Raw genomic sequence first — 24,478 nt, forward strand, 5'->3', positions numbered from 1 at the left:
GTTTAATATTGTAACCGAAGAAGCCTTTGTTTACATCTTAACCGTAATGGGCCCTGAGATAGCCATTTATCAACCCAATGGGACACATGGGATACAGGACACATGTATCTTAGAGCTTGTTTACACTTTACTCCTGGGGGAATTCTGTGCCACTGCACATGCACAGAATTTATGTCCCTCACAGATTTCTTTGCTTCCTTGCAGAAAAATGGCTTTTTGATGGGGAAGCAAAGGGAAGTCACGAGAGTGGTCATAAGACCCTCCCCAGCAATATGTTTTGTGTGCCCAGGGCAGCCGACAGAGAGGTAAATCACTGTGGGGCGGGGGCAGGACTGGGAAAAACCCGGCTGGGCTGGGAAGGATGGGACTTCCTCTTCCCCTGCATGGCAGCTGGGGCTGTGTCAGACCCACCCCCAGATTTCTCCCCTGCACACTTCAGCTGCGAGAGATCACTATACAGGTTGCTGCTCCCCATCTGCCCAACCCCCATGCATCCAGACCCTTCATAACCAGACCATCCCGCCGAGCCCCACTCCCTCTGCACCCAGAACCCCCCTGACAAGCCTCACTCCCCCTGCACCTGGACCACCCCAACAAGCCACCATACCCGGATCCCCAGCCTACCAAGCCCCAACCAGCTGCAACTGGATCCCCATCCCACTGAGCCCCACTCCCCCTGCACCTGGACCCCCCACTAAACTCCCCACACCCAGACCCCCCTGCCGAGCTCTATCCCCCCCAAACCCAGACTTCCCCCACTGAGCCCCAACCACCTTCTTCTGGACCCCCCTGCAGAGTCCCATTACCACTGCACCCAGACCCCCCCAACAAGCCCCTGTGCATCCAGATCCCCCCCCACACCCAGATCCCCCACTGAGCCACCCGCACCCAGATTGCCCCACACAGAACCCTCTGAAACCACACCTGGATCCCCCCATGCTAAGCCCCTCCACACTTGGATCCTGCATTACTGAGCCTGCCTGCCCACACCTGGTACAGCTGGCATGAAGGGGCAAGGTGGTGGGTGTTTCTGGGGCAGGCCCAATCCTTGCGCTGTGTCCGGATTGGGTGCAGCCTCACCACTGAGTCCATGTCCCACGGGGGAGCTGCATAACGATCTCCCACCTCTGGGCAGCCAGTGGCCTCCACATTTATATGACAAATAAAATGTGCAGAATTTTAAAATACTGTGTGCAGAATTTATAATTTTTTGGCACAGAATGCCCTCAGGAGTAACACTTATAATGCTACAGCACTGTAGCTGCACTACTGTAACACTTCATTGAAGACACTACCCGCACTGATGAAAGGGCTCTTCCTGTCAGCATAGGTATTCTACCTCTCTGAGAGGAGGAGAATTCTCCTGTCGACCTATTGCTGTCTACACGGGGGGGGGGGGGGGGGTTCGGTCTGTTTAACCGCGTTGCCAGGAGTGTCGATTTTTCACACCTCTGACTAATTTCCTAGTCAGGCCTTATTCATTTGAGACAATTCATCTTTTTCCTGCTGCCTTCAGCCTGTTAGTTACATAATTTCTTTCTCCTTAGTGACCAAGCTTTTCAAAATGAGAAACATGTTTAGAAGGGAAAATGGGAGATGACAACATGGTTAAATGATTAAGGCAGGGACGTGGGAGTCCAGATTCATGGGTTCTTTTCCCACCTCCGCTAGACTCACTGTTGGAGCCTTGAAAAGTTTGCCAAGCACACCGTGCCTCAGTTTACTCACCCGCAAGATGGATATATTAGTTATTACAACACCACCTCGCTCTTATGTAGCACTTTTCATCAGTCGACTTCAATGCGCTTTACAAAGGAGGTGACTGTTGTTACACTGAGCCACAGAGAGGTGAAGCCCCTTGCCCAAGGTCACCCGGCAGGCCCGCGGATTATCCGGGGACAGCACCCAGGTGTCCTGAGTCTCGCCCAGTGCTCCAGCCACGAGGCAACACGGCCTCCCTGGATCAAAGCGCATTAAGCTAAAGGGCGACCAGGCTCCCTTATTCGGGGTGGAGCATCCACACGGTCACGGGGAGCCGCTGCTCCGGACTAGGTGCAGACAAGCCCTAACCCCTGCCTAGGTTCGGTCTAGCCGAGGTCTTTTCGCCAGGGGTTTCAGCGACCTGGGGGAGGGGGGGGAAGAGTCTCTCTTCTTCCGGGCTCGGAGCGTCCACACAGGGAGTCACCGGACACGACACCCCCCGTGTAGCCCAGGGCTCACCCCGGTACCACCGCAGGGGCTAAACCTAGCCCGCCCGCGGGAGGGGGCGGCGGGAGGCGCGAAGCGCCCAGTCCAGGCCGGACCGGGCCCCACTCGCCATGGCAACCAGCCCAGGGCCAGCCCCACCTCCGCGCCAGGGCCTCCTGGGAAGGGGAGGCGGAGCCGGAGCCGCCCGCCCCGGGCCACCTGGTGTCCCCGCCGCAGCGCATGTGCCGGGCCCGCTCCGCCCCCGCCGCCTCGCCTCGCCGCCGCCCATGGCCGGGACGCGCTGGGTGCTGGGCGCGCTGCTCCGGGGCTGCGGCTGTAGCTGCAGCAGCTGCCAGCGCACCGGGGCGGCCTGCCTACCCCTGCGCCCCGCTGCCTCCGCCGCCGCCGCCGGGCTGTCCGGCCTCTCCGGCCGCCGCCGGCTCCTGCTGCTGCTGGGGGCGGCGGCCGCGCAGAGCCGGGGCCTGCAAGTGGCGGTGGCCGCCGGCAGCCTGCCCAGCCCGGCCGGGCCCGGGTTCGGGGCCTTGCGGGGCCCGCTGCTGCACCCGGCCCACCCGGGGCGGAGCTACGGCCAGGTACCATCCCCCCGCACCGGCCGCATGGGGGGCGTAGGCCCGCGGCCCGCACCCCCTTCCCCGGGGAACCTCCACCCCACCCTAGGGGTCGCTGCTCCCCGTTTCTTGGGGGGGTTCCCAAAGGGCCCCCTGGTTGACGTCCCGCCTTCAACTTTCTGGGGGACCCTGAAGCGGGGCGTAACTCCCCCCTCGATCTCTGGGGGATCTTGTGGGTGTTGCTTCATCCTCCCCTGACTACCCCTGCCCCCCCCCCCAGATCTCTGCAGGAATTCTCTGCCCCTGTCCCCCGAAATCTGCTCCCTTTTCTTCAGTCTGTAGGGGGGCGCCCATCTCTAGCCTCTGGGGGGGTCACTCCCTTTTCCATCAACTCCCCTTTTCCTAGGGTCACTACCTGGGCTCGCTATCTCCTCCCTGGCACCCACTCTGAGTGATATAAGACTTTCCAGGGGGGAGAGGGGCTGTTTTTTCCTCCTCATGTTCCTGTGGGTAGCACCCAATCTTTATTGGCCACTGTGTCTGTTTATACCTAGGAGGTCAGTGGAAAAGCCATTTATTGGAGCCCTTACAGGGTTAAGAAGAAATTCTTGTCACCCTTGGGAGAACTCCCTTACCCAGTGTTGAAGGTCACCTCTGTTGCCTTCTCCATCGTGCCTAGGAGGGGAGGACATTATCTGAGATGTTAAATACCCAGTCTCTTGTCAAGATAGCAAATTAGAAGCCACAGACTTTTTTGCATAAGTAACTTCTCTAAGAATGCTATCATTCTGTAAAATGACTGTGAACTATTGTATACAGAGTTTTTTTCCCTCTGTATTGTGTCTAATTTCTTGAATGCTGAGATTTGTGTAAGAAACTTTTTTTTAAAAATGATTAATTGCCCAAATCTGCTAGATTTGTAGCATAGCATAAAATAGTTTTCAGAGGAAGGTCTTGTGTATCCTGTTGCCATTAGGCAACTGGCTCAGGGTCCCTAAAATTAAGTTTCTCATTACTTGCTCAGCTCATTTATTTCACTATTCCTTCCATGCTCTCGGTGAGGAGTGTGTGGACTTTTCAATCCTATGTTTCAGCTTAACAAAAAGTAAAACATGGTGAATTTTTCATAGAAACTGGGTCTGTGTTTGAGTTTGTAACAAAATAATCTGAGTAGTTTTCCCTTTTCTTCCAAAGATTTCAGGCACCTCTCAGTCATTAGGCATTATCTGTGATGGAGACCCTGAAAAGCAGACTTTTTAAGAAATAGTTCTTTTTGTTTAAGTCATTTACTACTCCTGGGACTGAAAAAATCTGTATAAGGAGCAATCCTACAGTTTAACTGGGTAATCTAATAGACTGTTTTTATCTCTGTTTACTTCTCTGAACTGCTGGTGAGAGCCTGCACAATATTCATTTAATAGTTGTAACACAGAAGGGAATGATCACTGAAACAAGTAGTTGAGCAGCTGTTGTTCTTAAAAATAATACTGTTTTCCTTTTTCAAAGGATTTGAGTTCCTCATTTCAAGATGAGTATCCTCCACTCTCAGAGTATGAACCAATTCCATCCAAGACTGGAGAGGAAGATGATGTGTTTCTTATCCGAGCCCAAGGATTGCCATACTCTTGCACTGTTGAAGATGTGCTTAGTTTTTTCGCTGGTATAATATCTGGTCTTATACAGAGATGTGATGTGGTTGAATGTGTTTTTAAATATTAATGATTGAACCTAAAACTTAAATCCTATGTTTAACGTTCAGTTCCATTTTTATAAGTATTTGATATGGTGGAGCTATTTATTCTGTGTTCAGTCTCTCTGTCTCATAAGGGTACAAATTAGGGCTGTTAAGCAATTAAAATAATTAATTGTGATTAAAAAAATTAATCCTGATTAATCACGCTGTTAAACAATAATAGAATACCATTTTAAATATTTTTGGATTTTTTACATTTTTCAAATATTTATTTCAATTTTAACAGAATACAAAGTGTACAGTGCTCACTTTATTTTTTATTACAAATATTTGCACTGTAAAAAACCATAGTATTTCAATTCACCTAATACAAGTACTGTAGTGCAATCTCTTTATCATGAAAGTTGAACTTACAAATGTAGAATTATGTACAAAAGAACCCTGCACTCATAAATAAAACAATGTAAAACTCTGCTTAATTGACAGCTCTTGTACAAATAAATCATTTAACTTTATTTTTAAAGTTATATTTTAAAATACTCATTATTTGAATTACAAACTCAAAAAATAAAAATTTGCCAAGCAGGTAAGGCCTTGATGCTACAATCTGATCCAAGTGGGTAGATCCTTGCATCCGCGCAGAGCTCTGCTGACTTCTGTGGCCCTCCATGTGGGTATAAATATCCACCTGTTTAGAACAGATTGTATGATCAAGGCCTTAAATTGATAACCAGTCAAAATTAAGGCAATGTATGATCCTAGTTGTGTGTATGTGGAGATATCTCTATCTATAGATAGATAATGGCATCTGTATGGCATTTACTGTCCTGTGTTTGATATACTGTAGTGTGCTGCTTGGGTGAAATTTTTATATAGGATCAGAATGTTCAGTTTCGATTGGACCAGCAGATTATGGTAAGGAAGAAACACAATAAATCAATACTGTGTTTCTTTAACCATGTCTTTTGTGTGTAACTTTCTAGACTGCAGGATTCGAAATGGAGAGCGTGGGATACACTTCCTTTTAAACAGGGATGGCAAACGCAGAGGAGATGCTTTGATTGAACTAGAGTCAGAACAGGATGTGCAAAATGCCTTAGAAAAGCACCGGGAATATATGGGTCAGCGGTATGTGGAAGGTACGTGTAATCCATCTGTTTTGAAGATAACCTACATATATTAAAACAGGCGCAGAATATTTCGGAACAAAACTAAAGTTATATACTGTGTGGGAAACAGAGGTAAAAGTGTTGTAGAAGTTAAAAGGACTGAAACAGTAACTACAAGAAATGTGATTGCGGTTGTGAAGATTGTTGTATATCAATCAGTGTCAGCATACACAGTTTTACTATTTAGTACCTATAAGCAAAAACCTTTAGGCATTGTTCAGTGTTTTTTTTTTTTTTTTTAACAACTCTTAATTCTAAAGAGGGCCTGGAGGGTAACTAGAGTTAAAGCTAGCTTCCTGTTTTGAACTTTATTTTCATATATGCTTTCCCTCTCTGCTCCCAAACTTCACCAAAACCAAATGAATCCCCTCAAAAGCTCAAATACCACATCTTATCCCATGATTCCATTTTATGAAGAAGGTTAGGCAAATAATACAAAGAGCTTTGGAGAGAAGGGGATTGAAAAGTCATGGTTTACTCTCCAAGAATTTCCTTACCTTTTTTTGCTTGTCTTTTCTCTGAAATGGATTTACATACTTCAACCTTTTCTCCTCCTGTCATTCTTCCAATAGAGCTGTTTGGAAAACGTATTCTTTTCCCATTGAAAATATCAACAAAGAACACTTTGTTTTTATCAAAATTGTCCACAAAAAATCAAAACCTGAGATACTTTGTCCAAAAATAAAAACATTTCATTTTTGAAATGCCTCCACAACCTGGGTATCTCATGCTCCCATCTTCCGCTATAGGCTGGGATTCCTGGTTGGACTCCATCTTTCATGATGCATCACAGTCTCCCCTCTTGATAAGGGAGGCTGTGCATCATGACATTCATACGGCTGCAGGGCATTATGTATTCCCAGGGAATTCTGCACCAACAGTTCTGCGCACAATATTTTAAAACTGCAAAATTCTACATATTTTATTTGTCAAAAAACCCCACTATAATCACGCTAGTTTCAATTATTTTGGTAATTTATTTCAAAATACCTGTCAGCAAGCATGTCTCTAACAATAGACTACAAAAAAAAAAAGACTCAGGAAATGTTTTCTGACCAATAGATTTGTTACTAGGCATATTAATACAGAATGCTGAGTAATTCATTTAAACTAGCATACAGAAACATATTTCCTGCATCCCTCAGAAACAATGCAAAGGCTTGGGGGAGTCGGGGTGACAGGGGAGCCAAAGGAGATGGAAGTAATTGCTGGGAAGAAGCTTGGGAGTGACCCTGAAGTGTGGGTGGGAGAAGTATGGAACTGGGTTTTGGGTTTTTTAGAGCAGAGGAGGGATTGTTAAGGAGTTGGTGAACCTCCCCCATGCTGACCCTTAGCTTCTCCCATTCAGCCAGGCACATCTGCCCCCACCCCATGTGTCCCTGCATCGCCACTCCCCATTCAACCAGGCATATCTGCACACGTTCTCATGTAGCCCTGCACCTTCACTCAGCCAGGTATAGCTGTCCCTGTGCCCCGATTCAGCCACCCCCATTCCCACACTACAGGATCTGTCAGTTGCTGTGTGGCTTGCAGGTTTGAAGGGGATTCCTTTCCCCGTTACATAAGTTTCATAGATTCATAGAATATCAGAGTTGGAAGGGACCTCAGGAGATCATCTAGTCCAACCCCCTGCTCAAAGCAGGACCAATCCCCAATTTTGCCCCAGAACCCCCTAAATGGCCCCCTCAAGGATTGAACTCGCAACCCTGGGTTTAGCAGGCCAATGCTCAAACCACTGAGCTATCCCTCCCCCCTATTGTAAAAGTTTTTTAAACTTCTCAGGAAACCCAAGTGAAAACTACAGTTAAAGTTGAAAGAATCCTATTGCTTCAGCCCAAAACCAAGAAGAGACTCTTTCTTTCTTCAGGGTGACTTTGCAGGGGTTGGGGTGCAAAGGAAAATATACAGTCTAGTCTTGTATTCTTTGCAGTTTTTGAAATACATAATGAAGATGTAGATGCCATATTGAAGAGTCTGCAGTCCAGTTCATCCCCTGCAGTTAATGATGGAGTTGTACGCCTCAGAGGCCTTCCTTACAGTTGTACTGAAGCAGACATTTCAGAGTTCTTTGCAGGTGACTTAAGACTTTTTTCTTTTCAGCTAATATCTTCTAAATAATATCTTCTGCTTAGCTGATGTAAATTTGAGTTGTAGAAATTCTCAAGTGCAATATGGTGATGTCTTCTCCTGCTGTCTGCAGGACATGTTGATACTTATGGCTCTCACAATTACTGGGCTAACTGCACCTCTGGCCCCTTCTGGTCTGACTGCACACATTCTCAGGTGTGGTGGCATCACGCAGTTTTCCCACTCTCACACCGAGCCTTTGGCTGCAGTCCCCTGGTACTAACCATGATTAACTGAGCAGGTCCGATTTAAATTCAGAACCTGCTGCCCTCTTCCCTCCAAGGGCTGTGACCAGTGGTATCCAGTGACTAGACAGCCTTCTTAAAGCAAACTGGTTCATGGAGTTTAAGGCCAGAGGAGATTATTAGATGATCTAATCTGATCTCCTGTATATCACAGGCCAGCAGCATCCACATGCTAAACCCAGCAACCAAAATTAGACCAAAATGTTATATCCCACAAGAGACTACACCACTGTGTGCCGCAGGCAGAGAATAGGAAATCAGAAGCATTTCAGAGAAAAAGATCTTAAAACAAGAAATCGACTGTACACTTGTCTGTCAGCCTTCTGCATGGGAACACTGGCAGATCTAAGCTTCCTGCATAACACCCCTACATGACACTCTCTGCCCTTAACTCACAAACCAGTTCCCCCCTTTACTTCAGGCAGTGTGTCATCCTGCTCAGTCTTTTGATCACCCTTCTTCACAGCTGCTAAGTCATTTTTAACAGTTTTTAACCCTTTGATCTTTTAGCGCCCAGCCCTGGTAAAACAAGCCTTGCAGCTCTGTAGGAAACAAAATAAAGTATCCTTGAAGTCAATATCTTTGCTACTGTCTTTCCAGTGTCTGCTGGGATGTGCCCTCGCTGAATTAAACCAATATAGGTGTATAATAAACCTTTCACTAGCCCTATTATATTTACACAGTCTATCTCGGTCACTAGGTCACCTACAGTATTAACACACACATACACAGCAACTCCACATCTGCTGCTCTGGCATCCTCAGAAGGCAATAGTGCAGCAATTACAAATTCTGCCGACAGCTCCTAGAAGAGGGAGGAGCAGCACCCATTAAGACTTGGGATGCATGCCCACCATCAAAGCAGAACAGAATCCTGTTGCTGAGGGGTGGCCCGTGCTGATTGGGGAGAGATTTTGCTTCCCTTCTGGGCTCTGCAGGATTGGCTTCCACTTTGTAGAGCCAAGATTAGGATGAAAATAAGATGAAAAAGTTAAGGCACATAATAGATAAAATGGTGCCAAAATGAAATATCACCGACGGTATATTGTGCACCTCTTCATAATGTGATCACTCCTTTCCTATGTAGTTTGAGCATTGAAATAGTTAACAATGTTGAAATTTAAATGATCCTCACTAGTTAACACATGACTGAGAGAAATGTGAACTGTCAAATTCATCAAAGCCACTGTTTCAGGCTGTCTGCAAACTCAGGCAGATGTTGCTGTGTCGCCTTCAAAATGTGAACAGACTGTGTTTAAAGTCATAACAGCTAGATAGGTACTTACTAACAAATATGATGGAGAACAAGATGACAGCCCCCCAGGAAAAAATCAGTTGAAGAACTCAGCCCAGCCTGGTCCATTTCAAGCCTTGGTTTAGAGTTAGCATAGAGGTTTAGAAGCTCTAGGGTATATCAAACATCATGATTATATCTCTGGCTTCTCTAAAGTGTGGCAGGAAGGATTGCACAGGGGAAAAATAATTAATCATTTAAGTATGGTTGAATATTTCCCCTGACTTCTGTGTGGGCTGGTAGAAATTGAGAATAAGTCTGACAAAATGAGCACCTGCCAGCTGTTGAGTAGGGAGAACTTGTTCATGTGCTTTAGGTCCTCTGTCCTTAAACAAAAAAACAACAACCCCCAATAGAAGAATGTAGAGAACTGAAATCTTGTAGTAATCACTTATTTTCCCTTTGAAAACTCAGGCAGACAAACATTTCAGAGAGTAAAGCTCATATAAAAGTAAACTTTATGTACAAATCAAGGAAAAGTTAGAAAAGGAATAAGTTTTAAAAAAATCCAAAATGTTCAGTACTTGATCAGTTCTATTCAGGGCAGCTTGTTAGTTCAGAAGTAGGTAAGTTTTCATCTTTTTAAAACAAGAGAAGGAAAAATGCATATGCTACAGCTCATATAAAAAATGTTTTTCCCCCCCTCCAAAGGTTTGGATATAGTTGAGATGACTTTTGTCATGGATCAGAGAGGAAGAAGGAAAACAGGAGAAGCTTTTGTGCAGTTTGCAGCACCAGAAATGGCAAATCAAGCCTTGTTAAAGCATAAGGAGGAAATTGGGAATCGGTATGTGTTTCAGTGTGGTTAACTAAGTGTTTTACATTAGGACTTTAAGGATACAGAATAATTTAAATCTAAGGATACAGAATAATTTAAAGCTTGTGGATATAAACAGTGAACAAACATAACTGTGTTCACCTTTTTGTTCCAAATTGTTCATTGACAGTATGCTCTTTCACTCCCCCTCCTTGCCTTGATTACCTTGCTTTTCACTGGGTGATGTGTGTATTACCCCAGCCATACATGCTAGCATGAGTGTCGTTTGAAACATTTTGTGCAGCGTGGAGACTTGGTGAGATGTTTTGATGTAATATTTAGGATTCTTAAGGGAACTGGATGCCTTTCATTAGACAGTGAAGGTTAAAAAGTTTCTGGGAGATGTAGTCCGTTACTCTGGCCTAATCCGGGATTCTGGCTTTAACAGTACCCATCTAATTTAAATGGGAACATTATGGAATAATTTTGCAGGAGAATAGGTAAAGCATCTGCTGGGCTGGGATAGTCTTTCCAAGGCCATTTTTTTGATGCCTGCAATTGGGTGGAATCTGGTGCATGCCAAATTGAAAAAAAATTGTTCTTCTGAAATGTATTTTAAAGAGGTCTGAGTCATTCCTGTCAGAGGTTATCCAGACAGTATCTAGAGGGAGGAGTAACAAACTGGGTTGTCTGCTTCCCCTTTAATTAGAACATGGCTTGACAAGTATATTCCATCTATTAAAATTCTTTCTTAATGTTTAATATTTTTCCTTCTGTTTAGTAATTGTAGATGGTTGCCATAGCTACCTTTTTCTCTGGGTGTTTTGTTAACCTATTTTCACCTGTAAATCATACTTGCTAAAATCTCTAGCATCTTTGGTCTCATTTGCATTTCCTGCACCGTATCAGTGTTATCTGTAATGAAGAGATCTTAGTTGTATACAATACTAACCATGGCTTCACCAAAGTGGGATTGTTACCTCAGTCATTACATATAAAATCCTTATTAACACATCCCAGGAAAACTGCTTTTGCTTTTTGTTTCTTGTAGTTTCAGCATACTGCGAGCCTCTAATCTGACATCCCTCATCCTTTCTCTCCCCTAGATTTTTTTTCACATTATTGCTTTCTATGGCCCCAGCTGTAACTAGGAACAGACTAATTTAGCAATTGTGGTTAAACACTATTGAGGCCAACTTTACTCTAACGCTGTTTGGTCCAGCCTGTGTGAACAGGACCAAATCTTGATTTCATTAGGTTCTTAATAAAAGGATAACCTAGAAAGAGGCCTTGGCTATTTTGTGATAACTTTCCCCTCTTTCATATGAATGGGGTCCTATTAGTATTCCTTGATATTGCAGTTCATCTTGGTCCGTTTTTCTGGAACTTTCTGTTTATCTAAATTGTGTGTTATCCCATTGATTTTCACTCCATTCTTTAAAAATTGGGCCCCTTGGCAATCATCTTCCACTCTTTTCTTGATTCCTGACTAATTTTGTATAATCTAAGTTTCAGTTATTAACTGTGCTTCCTTATTAATATTTCCTTGTGTTACATCTAATAGCACCTTAAATTATTAAAAGAGAAAGGACATTCTAAGTGACTTTCCACTGTCCATGCAGCTTGCATCTCTGTTTAGCCACTGAAAATAGAATAGATGGTTTATTTTTCAGCACTAGTACAGTGCTGATCCACCGGAATTCATACTGCTACAGGAGAAGTTTAAAAATAGCATTTTTTTTAAAATGCAAATTATTATTTATGCAACAAAATGTAAATTTTGGTTCTGAATTAAGTTGATAGCATCCTTTCAAACACTGAAGTAGACTCCATTTAAGAGGCCACATCTACGCTACCCGCCGGATCAGCGGGTAGTGATTGATTTATCGGGGATCAATTTATCGCGTCTAGTGTAGATGTGATAAATAGATCCCCGATCGCTCTGCTGTTGACTCTGGAACCCCACCAGGGTGAGAGGTGGAAGTGGAGTCCATCAATCCCGCACTGCGAGGATGCGAAGTAAGTGATTCTAAGTCTATCAAAGATACGTCGACTTCAGCTACACTGTAGACTAAAGATCTTGTCCATACCAAATTGATGTTCTGTGTGGCTTTTATTATCATGAATGTTGCACAGAAATGTGGTTTTTCTCTTCTCTGGTGGCTCCTAATGTCCCTGGGCACAATATCTGGGTTCCCCATCTTCCTGAATATTCTTTCTTGTCTTTTAGGAGCCCTTCTGAAGGGGCTCAGCACTTTTGATTGCCATTTTCATAATCTCAGCACTCCCGGTTAAGTGCTCAGGGATTTAGTACTGTGGATTGCATGATACCTAATAGCTTGTAAGATTTAAAGACCCAGAATGGCTACAGGCTTGCTTCAGTCCTTTTGATGATTTTATTCAGGTAGAGAATTATGGAAGGAGGGACACAGAGGTGTTGGTGCATTTGTTCCTTGAAGGATGAGGGCTGTAATTTTACAGTAGATTTCAGTTAGGATAAGACACTTGTCCCTCTTATGCTTGCATCTTTTACCCTGATTAATTTGATTCTGGATCCTTTGCAATTACACTGTTTATGGCCCAACCAGTTTTGTATCAAAACCTCAGTATTTCTAGGTAAACTTTAACTCAACTCTAGACAGGACTGTACTGAAATCTTTAATGAAATTTAGCTGTATGAAGTCAGTGCATGCCATTAGAGCACCACACTTGCACTTTCTTCATCTGATACAATTGTTTCATCTCATGCTCTTTGGAACTGTGCTTATGTATGGATCAGAACATTATTTTCTTCTACATGCTTTCCTAACTTATTCTGCTATTTTTAGTACTGAATTGGTCTGTAGGAGTGCTTCAAATGTAGCCACCCTTCAAGTGGCTACATAGTCACATAAGTGTTGAACAAACTGCAGGGTTTCAGAATCCCATTAACACTTGAAATCACTGTGACCATTTTGGATTTACTCTGAAGAAGCAGCAAGTAGTTTCTAAAGCTTTAAAAGATTAATGTTAAGTTGCAGAGGCAGGCTTATTTGGTGCAGTTGAAAACTTAGCTTTAAAATGACTGTCCAGAATTCTCTGCTTCTTAATGAATCTCATGCTAGCTGCAAGTTGTGATGCGTGATTTTCAGCTCCCACAAAGCAACATCCAGTAGGAACTCTGATAGCACGACACTTGAAAGTAATTGAACATTTTTGAAAATTCAGTATTCTTTCTATGGGTGTGTAGGCATACCATGTAATCCTTTTACCTTTTAAATCTAGATATATAGAAATATTTCCAAGTAGGAGGAGTGAAGTTCGAACCCATAGTGGTTCGTACAGGGGAAAGATGATGATGAAGAATACTTATCCAACTGCTAAACTGATAAAAGAATCTGAATCAGTCTTTGAAGAAAATGAATTGAGTCAGACCCTAGGACCAACAGCAGCTTGTGAAAGTGAAAAAGAAAACGGTGAGTTCTTGCTTGTTGCGTTTGTTCTTTGAAGCTCCTTTGCATTTTGTCACTCTTGCTTTTGTCTGCACTGTGTACACATGCATACAAACCATTTTTATGGAAGAGTGTAATGTTGCAAGTACTAACGCTACTTTTGTTCACCTGTGAAGAATCTTATAGAGAAGTGATTGAAAAGCCTCGGGATGCTTCAGAATTCGGGAGTACCTCATCACCGCTGCATTTTGTCCATCTGAGAGGTCTGCCTTTCCAAGCTAGTGCCCAGGACATTGTAAATGTATGTTACAGTATGATCACTTGAATATACAGCATTGGTGACCATTTAAACCCTGATTACACTTTGAAGAGTATCAACCTTTTGCACTATAAATATTTTAATGCTGCCTAATTTCCAGATGGATTGCATGCGGAAACTCAGGATGTTTTAAAGAGTTGAAAGGACAAGATTCAGACACATTGTGGGGGATGGTGGGTGGGAGCAGAAGTCAAGGGATGGGGGGTAGAACAGATTCAATAACTAATTAAATCCTTATAGTTAGTGTCCCACTTACTACTGTAAATTTAACTTTTGGTAGATGCACATACAATTTCTGCCTCGGAGTGTGAAAATTCTCAGGCCTAAAAAAATCCTCTAGCTCTGTTACAAGTCACTTGGCTTGTGGTATCTGAGGCTGTAATAGAGGTCATTATTCCATAGACGAGTCCTCCGTCTTGCTTATTTTATTTAACATTTATGGTTCAGTAGAGCCTAGAGGCCTCAACTAAGTTGCTGTGTCATTGTGGTAGGCACTGTTCAAATGGTCTGTTCTAAAGTGCTGCCAGGCCTCGGTTTTGTGCTAAAGTATCTGAGCTAGTACTGCTAATAGCAGAGCCTGGGGGAGAGGTAAAACTAATGTGAAGTCAAAGAGCAACAAGAACAGCAGAGCGTGAAGCTTCACTAGGAGAATATTTTTGGGTAAAGATGTTAAACAAAATAGACTGTCCTGCTTTCTTCTCCCCATTCTGTCTTGCATGTGTGTCTTGTTAAAAGAGAACGGTAAGAACAGATTTTTTCAATAGCCTAAGGCATACCACTGTGGGTGACTGCTCTTGTGTACGTGTTCATGCCAGATCTTTTAAATAAACTTCTCTGCAGATCAATCAAAAAAATCTTGTTTTAAAACTGAATGGGTTTGATAAGATTTGTCCAATATAACCAGCATTTGTCCCCATGTTTAGCTGTAAGCATGGCTATGCAATCGATACAGCTGAGGGTTTTTTATTTTCTGGTGGGGGGAGGGGAAATAGTTAATCTAAATAGAGGTAGGAGACATGGTGTTTGTTCTGACAAACAGGACATTTTCCATGCAAGGTGGTGAATGTCAGGGCACATGAGCAAATTTAGTCAAAAGGGTTTGTCGAATAAAAAGGGTTCAGATAAATATGATTGTGCTTATCTAAGCAGCAGCAAATTTAACTGACCATTTTACTTCAACTTGGGTATTCCCTTTATAGTGAGAAACCAAGTTGTAACAAAATGGTCAGCTAACTTTGATGCTGGAAGGAATCTTGTATATAAGCGGAAGAAAAATGGTAACTAACTGTAAAACATTTTAATTCTATCAAATAGGAGTTCCCAAGGTTTGAAATATTAACACTGCAATAAACTTGTAGAATTAAACTGCATAGCTTACCTCCTCCCCATTGCTCCATCTTGCCTTTCAGTTTGACTCTTACCTGCTAGCCATATATACTTAGGTTTTGTTTTCTTTAGTTTTTTGCTCCACTGAAACCTGCAAAAATCACCATGGAATATAATTCCAGTGGGAAAGCTACAGGAGAAGCAGATGTACATTTTGAGACTCATGAAGATGCAGTTGCTGCTATGGCTAAGGACAGGTCACACGTGCGTAAGTAGTGCTTGCATGTCTTTCTGCTGTGCAGTCTTGCTGTGGAGCCCGGTAGTGCCAGTCATCTGGAACATCTTGTCAGGCCTTGAGCTGTGTACTGATCGCGTAGTACAGAGTACCTTTCAAGGTCTAGGCCTTGAATTGTTCAGGCCTGAAATGTTTAACTCTGCTCAGTGTGACTGTTGCATGCACTATACAGGCTTACTTTTTTGTTGTTGTTCAGAAACGTTATAAACCATTTTGTAATTATTCCCCAGAGCATAGATATATTGAATTATTTCTGAATTCATCTCCAAAAAGAAAACACGATTGCTAGTGACAGTGGCACAATCTCAGACTAGGTAAGTGTATTAACTCCTTCCCCCACTTGAAATGCATGCTGTTTCCAAAGATGGACAATTTGACCCTTATTTCATAGGCGTACTCATATAGCACACTGCCTGTATGCAGTACTTCAGCTATTTAAGACAAGTAACTTAAAGTCAAAATCTAAATCTAGACTGTTCAAACAACCATACCTAAAAGTTAAGCATCTAAATTTATAATGAATTTCTCGGAGGTCTTATTTCAGGCACCCAAATTTGAACGTTTTGACCTAAGGACCCCATCCAACTCCTGTTTAAAATATTCTTTTCCTTAATGGAGTTGGATGAGGCCCTCATTTAGACAATACTCAGTGAAGCATGACAGAACTGAGTGGGATGCTGTGGCACGTCAGACTCTTTATAGCTGGACAGAAATTGATAGGACTCTCAGTTAAGCAGTGAACTTGTGCTGGAATTCAGATTTTAAAGTGTCATCCCCCCACTCCACCCCCAACCCAAATCCACTGATTCTCTGGTTACTGTGGAAGGTGAAATGAAAGCCTAGGCTCATGAGTTTCTCAGTTGTGGAACTAATTTTTGTGAGTTATGTGTACCTGAAAAATGTATTGACCATTTCTACAGCAGTGGAGTGCCATGAGAAGCAAAACTTGTAACCCTTGATAGCATTTGAAATAGCTGACTTGTTCAACATTCTTTCTTGGTGACATGGGAGATACGTTGCCTACATCATGGGTGATGGAACTGGGCAAATGAGAGAATGTATGTGACGGAGCAATCTTGACTTTTTTGATCCAGCCTCCTCTGAGTCAAGTGTTGTTGCCACTGGCCAGGGTCAAAATTTGTTCACTTAAGCAAACGTCTTTTAAGGCTTTTCATGATAACCGCTGGCTTTCAGTCATTCTTAAAAAGCCCATGTTGTGGCTGTGCTTGGACTGTGAGCCTGCTACATGAAGTCCACCTGATAGAGAACCATCATGAGCTTTGTTCAAGCATTGAGGTGGAAGAAAGCAAGATGCTCCACAGGAGCATAATACTTGGATCAGCTGAGCCAAGAGAAAGGGGTGGAGATTAAACACATGCAGTTGAAGTTGTTGCTGATTGAAGCCTATTTAACCTGATATGTAGTTGCCTGCAGTGAACACCTGGGGCTGCTGTCCTGCTGCAGGGAGATTGTCCTCAGGCTATAGGGCTCTGAGACACAATTGTAGATTCTTCCCTTAAGTGTTTTCTGCAAAATATAAATGTTGGCTTTATTTTTTTAAATTAACTTTTTTTGATGGAGTAGAACTTTAGAATATATTCCTTGCATAGAAGAGTGTTCCCATCTCTCCCCCTTCACTTTCCTAGTCTGAACTCTGTAGCAAATGCAGTGGAGATGGAACCTGCTCAAGTGCTACAGTGATTAGGTTAGAGGTAAGAGACTAGTTGAGTTTCAAGGCTTTGATCTTCTTTGCCAGGTGTAGCAGACACTTATCCCATGCATAACTTGAAGACCATCTCCAACACTGCTTTTTGTTACTTGAGGAAGCAGTAACTGTTCTACCCTTGCACTACACGTCTGCTGCAAAGTCTGACAGGAGTATTTAGCACTATCTATGACCTCTTTAATGGGCATGCTGGTGAGCAGTCTTATTGAAAATGGGTTAATTTGCAGAGCATGATTTGGTTTAGCTCTGGGCTTGGATCTCCTCCAGTTCAGCAGACTTGTCAGAGGACCTGCTTATACCATTTTAAAGAGCTGCTTGTTTCAGTGGTGGCTTAATTTAGGTAAGCTTTGAGCGTTCCTGACAACTTAAGAGTTGTTGAGAGTAGAGAACTCTCAAACACCACTAGGGGAAGGGTGTTGGGGTGGAAGAAAAAGTTAGCATTTGCCAAATGAGAGCTTCTGATACCCAATCTCTAACATTTTTTCCTTTCTTTTCAGAATGAAGCAAGAACTGTTTCGTTTGCTCATCATTCTTGGAGCTAGATAGAGGTTCTCCTGTTCGGTAGCAAAGATAAACCACAGAGGACATCTTGTTTTTCCAAAGGCAATTCAATCTGTATCTAAAACTATTCAGCATGGGTTTGTGTAGTAAAGCGCACAATAAATGGTTTTCACACTGTGGAAATTGTCTGTAAAAACAGAATTAAGGTTGATTCCATAAACTGTCCTTGTATTATAGTAATTGTTACAGTACAGGCAGGGGTAAGTTCTGATCTAGGTTGTTGCTGTGACTGAAATATCACCTACTTGTTGCATTACTGTTCAACAGCTTATTTTTGACCTAAGCTGCTTAACAGTTCTTAGTAGGTAAGAACCCTTTGTTTAAAGATTCCAGCAATAGTTGAGCACCCTCTGAACAATGCTGTCAACTTAATGAGAGCCCAACTACCTCATAGCTTTGTATAATTTAAATATCCTAGAAAATGCTTGGAAATGCAAAAGCATGGTAGAGAGAGAGTCTAAAACACAGAATGTGTTTCTAATACAGATTTTGTAATGGTTCCACAACTCTTACCTATTGTTTTAACAGGTGCTTTCCTTTGTCATCTAAAACAGGCATCCCTCATCCCATTGTGCTTAAGGATGGAGTTAACACTTTGAAATTGCCTGAGCTTATTAAACTTCTACAAATTTACGTACAGTCTGTGAGGTGAAAGGTAACTGTTCTCTGTATAGTGCTTAAAGGCACCTACCCAAAAATTTAATCAAAGATGTTTCATATTTGCTTTTACTGGATCGTTTCTAAACTGCGTATTGTATAACAGCACTGCTTTTTCCCCATGTACTTGGCTGGGAGACTGCAGTAGCTATATGAAGCTAGACTCAGTACACAGTTGGAAAATGCTTAAGATTTTAGTTACTCAAAATGACAAGCTTTTATTGTGATGGTGAAATTAATTTCACTTTTTCTTATACTATGGTGGTGCAAGTTCTGTATTCTTCCCATATTCTGAGTAAGGCTTTCTCCACTTTCTCTTGGTTAAACTGTTACTGAATTTACAGTAGATAAGAGCATTAATGCCTCTTTAAAATCTCATCTTTCAAAGCATCAATTTTTCCCAGTGGACAGACTGCTTAAGGGTACTATATTCACTATATTGTGTTCTGACAGAGGGCAGCTCTACACTAGAAGCGCTGCATCAGCATAACTACTCCACCTCCATGACAGGTGGAAGTGTGTGTCCAGCTGACAGTGCTGATGCGGACAGCACTTAAGTTGCTGTAATGTGTCTTGCTCAGTGGGGTGTCTGTCACACCCAAGGGATGTAAGTTAGATGGACTTAAGCAGTAGTATAGACCCCCATGCACTAGAAGTTACAGAGATGTAAATGGGCCTGGTCCTCAAATGTGATTTGGGGGAGAGGTATACGGGAGTCTGAGACTTATCACTATATCTGCCTTTGAGGTTGGCTAACATGTTTTAAAATGGACACTGGCACTTGCAAGTCAATGATCAGGATACTGTAAAACCACATGAGATTTTAGTAGTAGAGTTTAGGCCTGATTATGGTACTAAATTTATCACCCATGAAGGCATATAGCATCACTTGTAGGTGCTGCTGCTTAGTTTAACAGGGTGCAAGGGTAAGGTTTGGCAGTTGTTCATCTGGACCACAGCCTTCCTCACAGTTCCATTTTATTGTCCCAGCTCCACACACTCAGTGAGTGCATGCTGAAGTTCACAGGGAGGCATAGCCTGTGATATCAATGGGAAACACTATAGTTTAGATGTATCTAATGTATACATCCTTATTTTTCCAGTCCCCCACAAGACAAAATCAAGCACAGCTTTAAACAGCTGGGAAAGAAAGGATTACATTATACCACCATAACCCACTCAGTCCCTAAACAAAGTGTTTGGGGGAAATTGAGGGGCTCTGTTTACATTTCAGTGTTTCTTGGCTCAACAGTGCTCCAGTCTGACAAAGCTCTACCACCTCATCCTAGGTTTAAGAGCCAAGCTGAGTTCCCTCAGTGATTACATTTTGTAATAAGTGGTAGAGGCCAAAATAGCCTTACACTAACAGCTGTGTAATCCACATTGTCTTTCATAACTTGGAGTTTAAGAAACATCTGCTGCTCACTGTTGCAGTGCCACTAAAAACAGGTGATTAAACGAAGGCCACGCAACCAGCAAAACTGATGAAGGTGCCACTTGTGTAAATGGTAACATTCAGAGCTAGCAAACAGTGCTTTTTAATACAAGGGCCACCTTCCAGATAGTGATGTATTTAAGGTTACAACTCAGCCTAGTGCATAAGAACAATACACAAGCAGAAATGAGAAGCAACTGATTAAAAAAATACTTTCTCAAATAGTTTTATTTTGCATGGAACAGTGCCAGAAAATACCTTCCCCCTCCCCCTCAGTTTTCAGAGCTACACCTACAAACATGCTTGAAGAATTTCCCTTAGCAAGTGGCATCCAACACTGCATTTACAAGTCTCTAAGATGACATCAAAGGACATAGGTAGGAGCCATCTTGGAGCTCACCTTGTAATTGTGACATTTAATTTTAGCTCTCTTCCTCAATCTAAGCTGTACGCAGATATGTTACTAACTCATCATGGCTGAAGTAAACTTGTTAAGTTGAGCACAGTGGGTTTTATTGAACTTGGATAACTTCTTTATATAAATGACTATCGTGCTTTTTAAAATGGAGACTTTAGAGTTGCAGTATTAATATCTAAAGGTAGTAGCAGCCATCTTCCTTTTTGTGACTATCTAAAGGTACAAAGGCAACCAAGGAATCAGCTACCATCTCAGAACTTCTGATCACACTCAAGGTAATGTGGACGTGTCAGCATTTACACATTAAAATTAAGTACTGTTCCAGTTTGATATCCAAATGCTATCAGAATTGCTTAAATTTCAGTTTCTACTCCATCAGACTAGCAGAAAAACAAAACCAACTCAACTACCCGATTTAAAATTGTGTAGATTTGTACAGTATATGCATATTGAATATTTATCCTCCCTGCAAAAGCAATCAACCTCACCTTCAGGCAAAAGAGTCATTAGCAAATTAGTCATTAGCGACTTTTCCAGTCACTCAAAGTGCTGTCCCTGACTTTGCACTGGTGACCCTAATTAAAAAAAACAAACATCTCTTCCTGGAAACTAGAAAGTGAATGTATGAAAGCACCCTATATTTCCACTTAGATTCCAAACACAAAGCTACTTCATTTTTTAATTCCTCCTGAAAAGTTATAGACAATTGCAGGAAGATAGAACTACACTGAATGCATGTAGTTCTAACAGATTTAATTTGCATATAATCACCTTTGGAGAAAAACTAGGTTTCCCTAAATATAGATTTGTAGTAAAATTAATGCAACACCCCTGAATACACAAATATACATAAATCAGTTTAAAGATTACAATACATTCTGTGGTCTTAATGGTTTAGTTCAGTTTCTAATACAAAGTAGGCCAAATAAACTAAACCCCTCTCTTTGGGGAGGGATGCATACCAGCATTTGTAATTTTGCCGTTTTGGCACAGGGGGAGGCTGGAGCCCTAAGAGAAGTACAAGTGGCGCCGTACAGAAGCCTTAAATATGACATCTTATGTCAGATTATCTTTGTATGAACCATAAAACCTATCTGAAAGTGAATTTCAGATTAGCACATTTGAGCCTCCTGCTAACAGCCACTGTTTCTTGTGGCTAAAACTTGATCAGTCTTATGACTATATTTAAATAAAGACCACCACATTTGCTGCTTGAACAGCTGATTAATGTGCACAAAATTAGTAGGAGCAGTATGTTGGACAGAATGTACAAACATGCCCCTAAATGGTCTGTTTAAAGAGACCAGTTTTTTTCCCCTCCATTTAAATATTCTGGAATCTAAATCCATCCTCTAATCATCAGGTCAAGATAAAACAGATTTAGAGTCTAAAATTCACAGCTACCATAATTCACAACGAGAACCTCCACTATAAAAGTTCAGAGGTACCTGTTTTTACCAAAAAACAAACCTGTATTTAAATAATGTTTGAGGATTGTGCTATGAGAACTTTCAAGCGTACTGTGCTGAGCGAAATGGCTGCTATTCAGTTCTCCTCTCTCACACGCCTCAAAAAAATAACCCCAAAATCTTTTAAATCTTTCCCCTCAACTGTTGATGTTATGCGACAACCAGACTGGGGCCCAAGAGGGGACTGAATTGAGTAACAGTGTGCCACACACATGTTTAATTCCCAGTTCTTTTGTGGGATTTCTCTCTTTGAACTGGAGCATCACAGTTCAGTAGAACTGCCAAGGACAGAATGGAAAAGGGAAAGTGGTATTTCAAGCAGAGCTACACATGCTGGTGAACAATAACTCTTTGTTCTTTGTTTCAATTATCATCCGTTTTCTTCCATTTTGCCTTCAAACAAAACACTTAAGTAAACCTTTGTACGTGTGTTTTTACCTCTTCTTGCAGTTGCCATGGTACATGTATTAAGGCTACTCTGACAAGTTCTTCACACAGCAGCTCATGCCTGAAAGGGGGGGTGTTTTCCTAAAGGAGGGCTCAGACCAGCATTTTAAATAGACAGTTGAGAGAGAATGTGAACACAAGAATGTAGTTCCTCTCTTTGACCTTGCAAGAGCAGAGGGAAGAGAGATTCTTCTCTAGAAACTCGCCTGAACAGCTTCAGAGCCAAGCCTAAGGTACAAGATTTTGTAGCTGGGCCAAAAACCTTGATTGGCCATCACTGTCCCCCATGCGGAGTCCTACAATGGGCTTGTTGAATATTGGTGTATCAGCTGTTTGTGACATGTGTTGCAAACACACTCTGGATTAATGCTGGATGGAAGGGGCAGTTCATTAGCTGAACAGGCCTTGCAGAAGATTCCGTCACAGTTCTTGCAAATGTTCTAAAAAAGGGAAAGAGGAACGAAAAGTGGAAACTACTGTTAATGAGATGAGAGACCACACCAGCCCTCACCCATCACTAAAGACTACCTATTGACCCCTCCTCCAACCTTTGAGGAACAGAAGGTTCTTTCCCAAAGGATGAGAACGTTACTTCAGCAGAGTTCCTAAACCCAGAGAGTAAAAATCAAAATCAGGACTTCAGATCACAATCTCAAGAACAGGCTGGAGCAAATTTCCCAAACTGTACTCAGATGTGATTTGGCAAGAATCAATTTAAGCAATCAATACTTTAAAATTCAAATGCTAGTTAATCAGAACACACAACTATATATGAAACCCTAGTAGTAAAAGTCTTATCCACCAAAGCTACATGTGTATTTTTAATTTCATACACATTAGGGCTGTCAGTCACAGTTAACTCAAGCGATTAACTCAATTAAAAAAATTAATCAGTTTTAATCACACTTAACAGCATCCAATTTAAATTATATTTTTAGATATCTTCATTTTCAAATTAGGGTTGTCAATCGCAGTTAACTCACATGATTAAAAAATATGATTTAAAAAATTAATTGCACTGTTAATACCAATTGAAATTTATTAAATATTTTTGGATGTTTTCTACATTTTCAAATATATTGATTTCAATTACAACACAGAATACAAAGTGTACAGTGCTCACTTTATTTTTATTACAAATATTTGCACTGTAAGAAACAAAAGAAAGTATTTTTCAATTCACCCTAATACTAGTGCAAACTCTATCATGAAAGTTGAACGTGCAAATGTAGAATTATGTACAAAAAAAGAACTACGTTCAAAAATAAAACAGTGCAAAACTTTAGAGCCTGCAAGTCCACTCAACCCTACTTCAACCAATTGCTCAGACAAACAAGCATGGTTACAATTTGCAGGAGATAATGCTGCCTGCTTCTTATTTACAATGTCACTTGAAAGTGACAACAGGTGTTCGCATGGCACTTTTATAGCCTGCATTGCATTTATTCTTGGGCCACCATTCCAGAGGACATGCTTCCATGCTGATGATACTCGTTAAAAAAATGTGTTACAATTCTCCCCCAAGGATATAATTAAGTCTCCTGTTCTGTTTTACCCGCATTCTGCCAGATATTTCATGTCACAGCAGTCTCGGCTGATGACCCAGCACATGTTCGTTTAAGAACACTTTCACAGCAGATTTGACAAAATGCAAGAAGGTACCAATGTGAGGTTTCTAAAAATAGCTACAGCACTCGACCCAAGGTTTAAGAATCTGAAGTGCCATCCAAAATCTGAGAGGGATGAGGTGTGAAGCATGCTTTCAGAAGTCTTAAAAGAGCAACACTCAGATGCGGAAACTACAGAACCCAAACCACCAAAAAAGAAAATCAACCTTCTGCTGGTGGCATCTGATTCAGATGATGAAAATCAACATGCGTCAGTCCACACTCCTTTGGATCGTTATTGAGCAGAACCCGTCATCAGCATGGACACATGTCCCCTGGAATGGTGGTTGAAGCATGAAGGGACATATGAATCCTTAACACACCTGGCGCATAAATATCTTGTGACACCCATTACAACAGTGCCATGTGAAGGCTAGTTCTCACTTTCAGGTGACATTGTAAACAAGAAGTGGGCAGCATTATCTCCTTCAAATTGTAACCAAACTTGTTTGTCTGAGCGATTGGCTGAAGTAGGACTGAGTGGACTCTAACATTTTACATTGAATGCAGGGTTTTTTTGTACATAATTCCACATTTGTAAGTTCAACTTTCATGATAAAGAGATTGCACTACCGTACTTGTAATGGGGGAACTGAAAAATATTATTTTTTTTTACAGTGCAAATACTTGTAATAAAAATAAATATAAAATGAGCACTGTACACTTTGTATTCTGTGTTGTAATTGA

The 24,478-nt window shown here is 41.9% G+C and overlaps 3 protein-coding genes across 9 annotated transcripts in view; 1 reads left to right on the plus strand and 2 right to left on the minus strand.

Moving 5' to 3' along the window:
* The window catches only part of MOB1B (MOB kinase activator 1B), an 84,729-nt gene extending 82,302 nt beyond the window's left edge, over nt 1-2,427 (minus strand). The window contains exon 1 of the mRNA XM_073340404.1: nt 1,729-2,427. The gene's annotated coding sequence lies outside the window, so the exon portion shown is untranslated. The remainder of the gene's footprint in view (nt 1-1,728) is intronic.
* An 18-nt stretch (nt 2,428-2,445) lies between these two features.
* GRSF1 (G-rich RNA sequence binding factor 1) lies at nt 2,446-17,821 on the plus strand. Of its 2 annotated transcripts, XM_073340401.1 has the most exons (10): nt 2,448-2,780; nt 4,263-4,416; nt 5,433-5,588; nt 7,549-7,692; nt 9,935-10,070; nt 13,305-13,495; nt 13,648-13,772; nt 15,249-15,384; nt 15,642-15,725; nt 17,635-17,821. In XM_073340401.1, exons 1-9 carry the CDS (start codon nt 2,475-2,477, stop codon nt 15,698-15,700), a joined length of 1,407 nt encoding a protein of 468 aa, XP_073196502.1. In that variant the 5' UTR covers nt 2,448-2,474; the 3' UTR covers nt 15,701-15,725; nt 17,635-17,821. The 2 variants fall into 2 exon arrangements, with proteins under 2 accessions (XP_073196503.1, XP_073196502.1); XM_073340402.1 differs by lacking the exon at nt 7,549-7,692 and having other exon boundaries at nt 2,446-2,780.
* The window catches only part of RUFY3 (RUN and FYVE domain containing 3), a 97,070-nt gene continuing 78,023 nt past the window's right edge, over nt 5,432-24,478 (minus strand). For all 6 annotated transcript variants that reach the window (XM_073340391.1, XM_073340393.1, XM_073340390.1 and 3 more), the window contains one exon: nt 5,432-22,564. In XM_073340391.1, the coding sequence (XP_073196492.1) occupies nt 22,421-22,564 (144 nt within the window). In that variant the 3' untranslated portion in view covers nt 5,432-22,420. The remainder of the gene's footprint in view (nt 22,565-24,478) is intronic.

Source organism: Lepidochelys kempii, chromosome 4, assembly GCF_965140265.1.
Source record: "Lepidochelys kempii isolate rLepKem1 chromosome 4, rLepKem1.hap2, whole genome shotgun sequence".
NCBI classification, from domain to species: domain Eukaryota; kingdom Metazoa; phylum Chordata; order Testudines; family Cheloniidae; genus Lepidochelys; species Lepidochelys kempii.

Coding starts and splice junctions, on each gene's coding strand:
- GRSF1 (XM_073340401.1), top strand. CDS start 2,475: ATGGCCGGGACGCGCTGGGTGCTGGGCGCGCTGCTCCGGGGCTGCGGC. Junction 7,693..9,934: donor CATTTCAGAGTTCTTTGCAG/GTGACTTAAGAC, acceptor CCCCCTCCAAAG/GTTTGGATATAGTTGAGATG. Junction 13,773..15,248: donor GTGCCCAGGACATTGTAAAT/GTATGTTACAGT, acceptor TGTTTTCTTTAG/TTTTTTGCTCCACTGAAACC.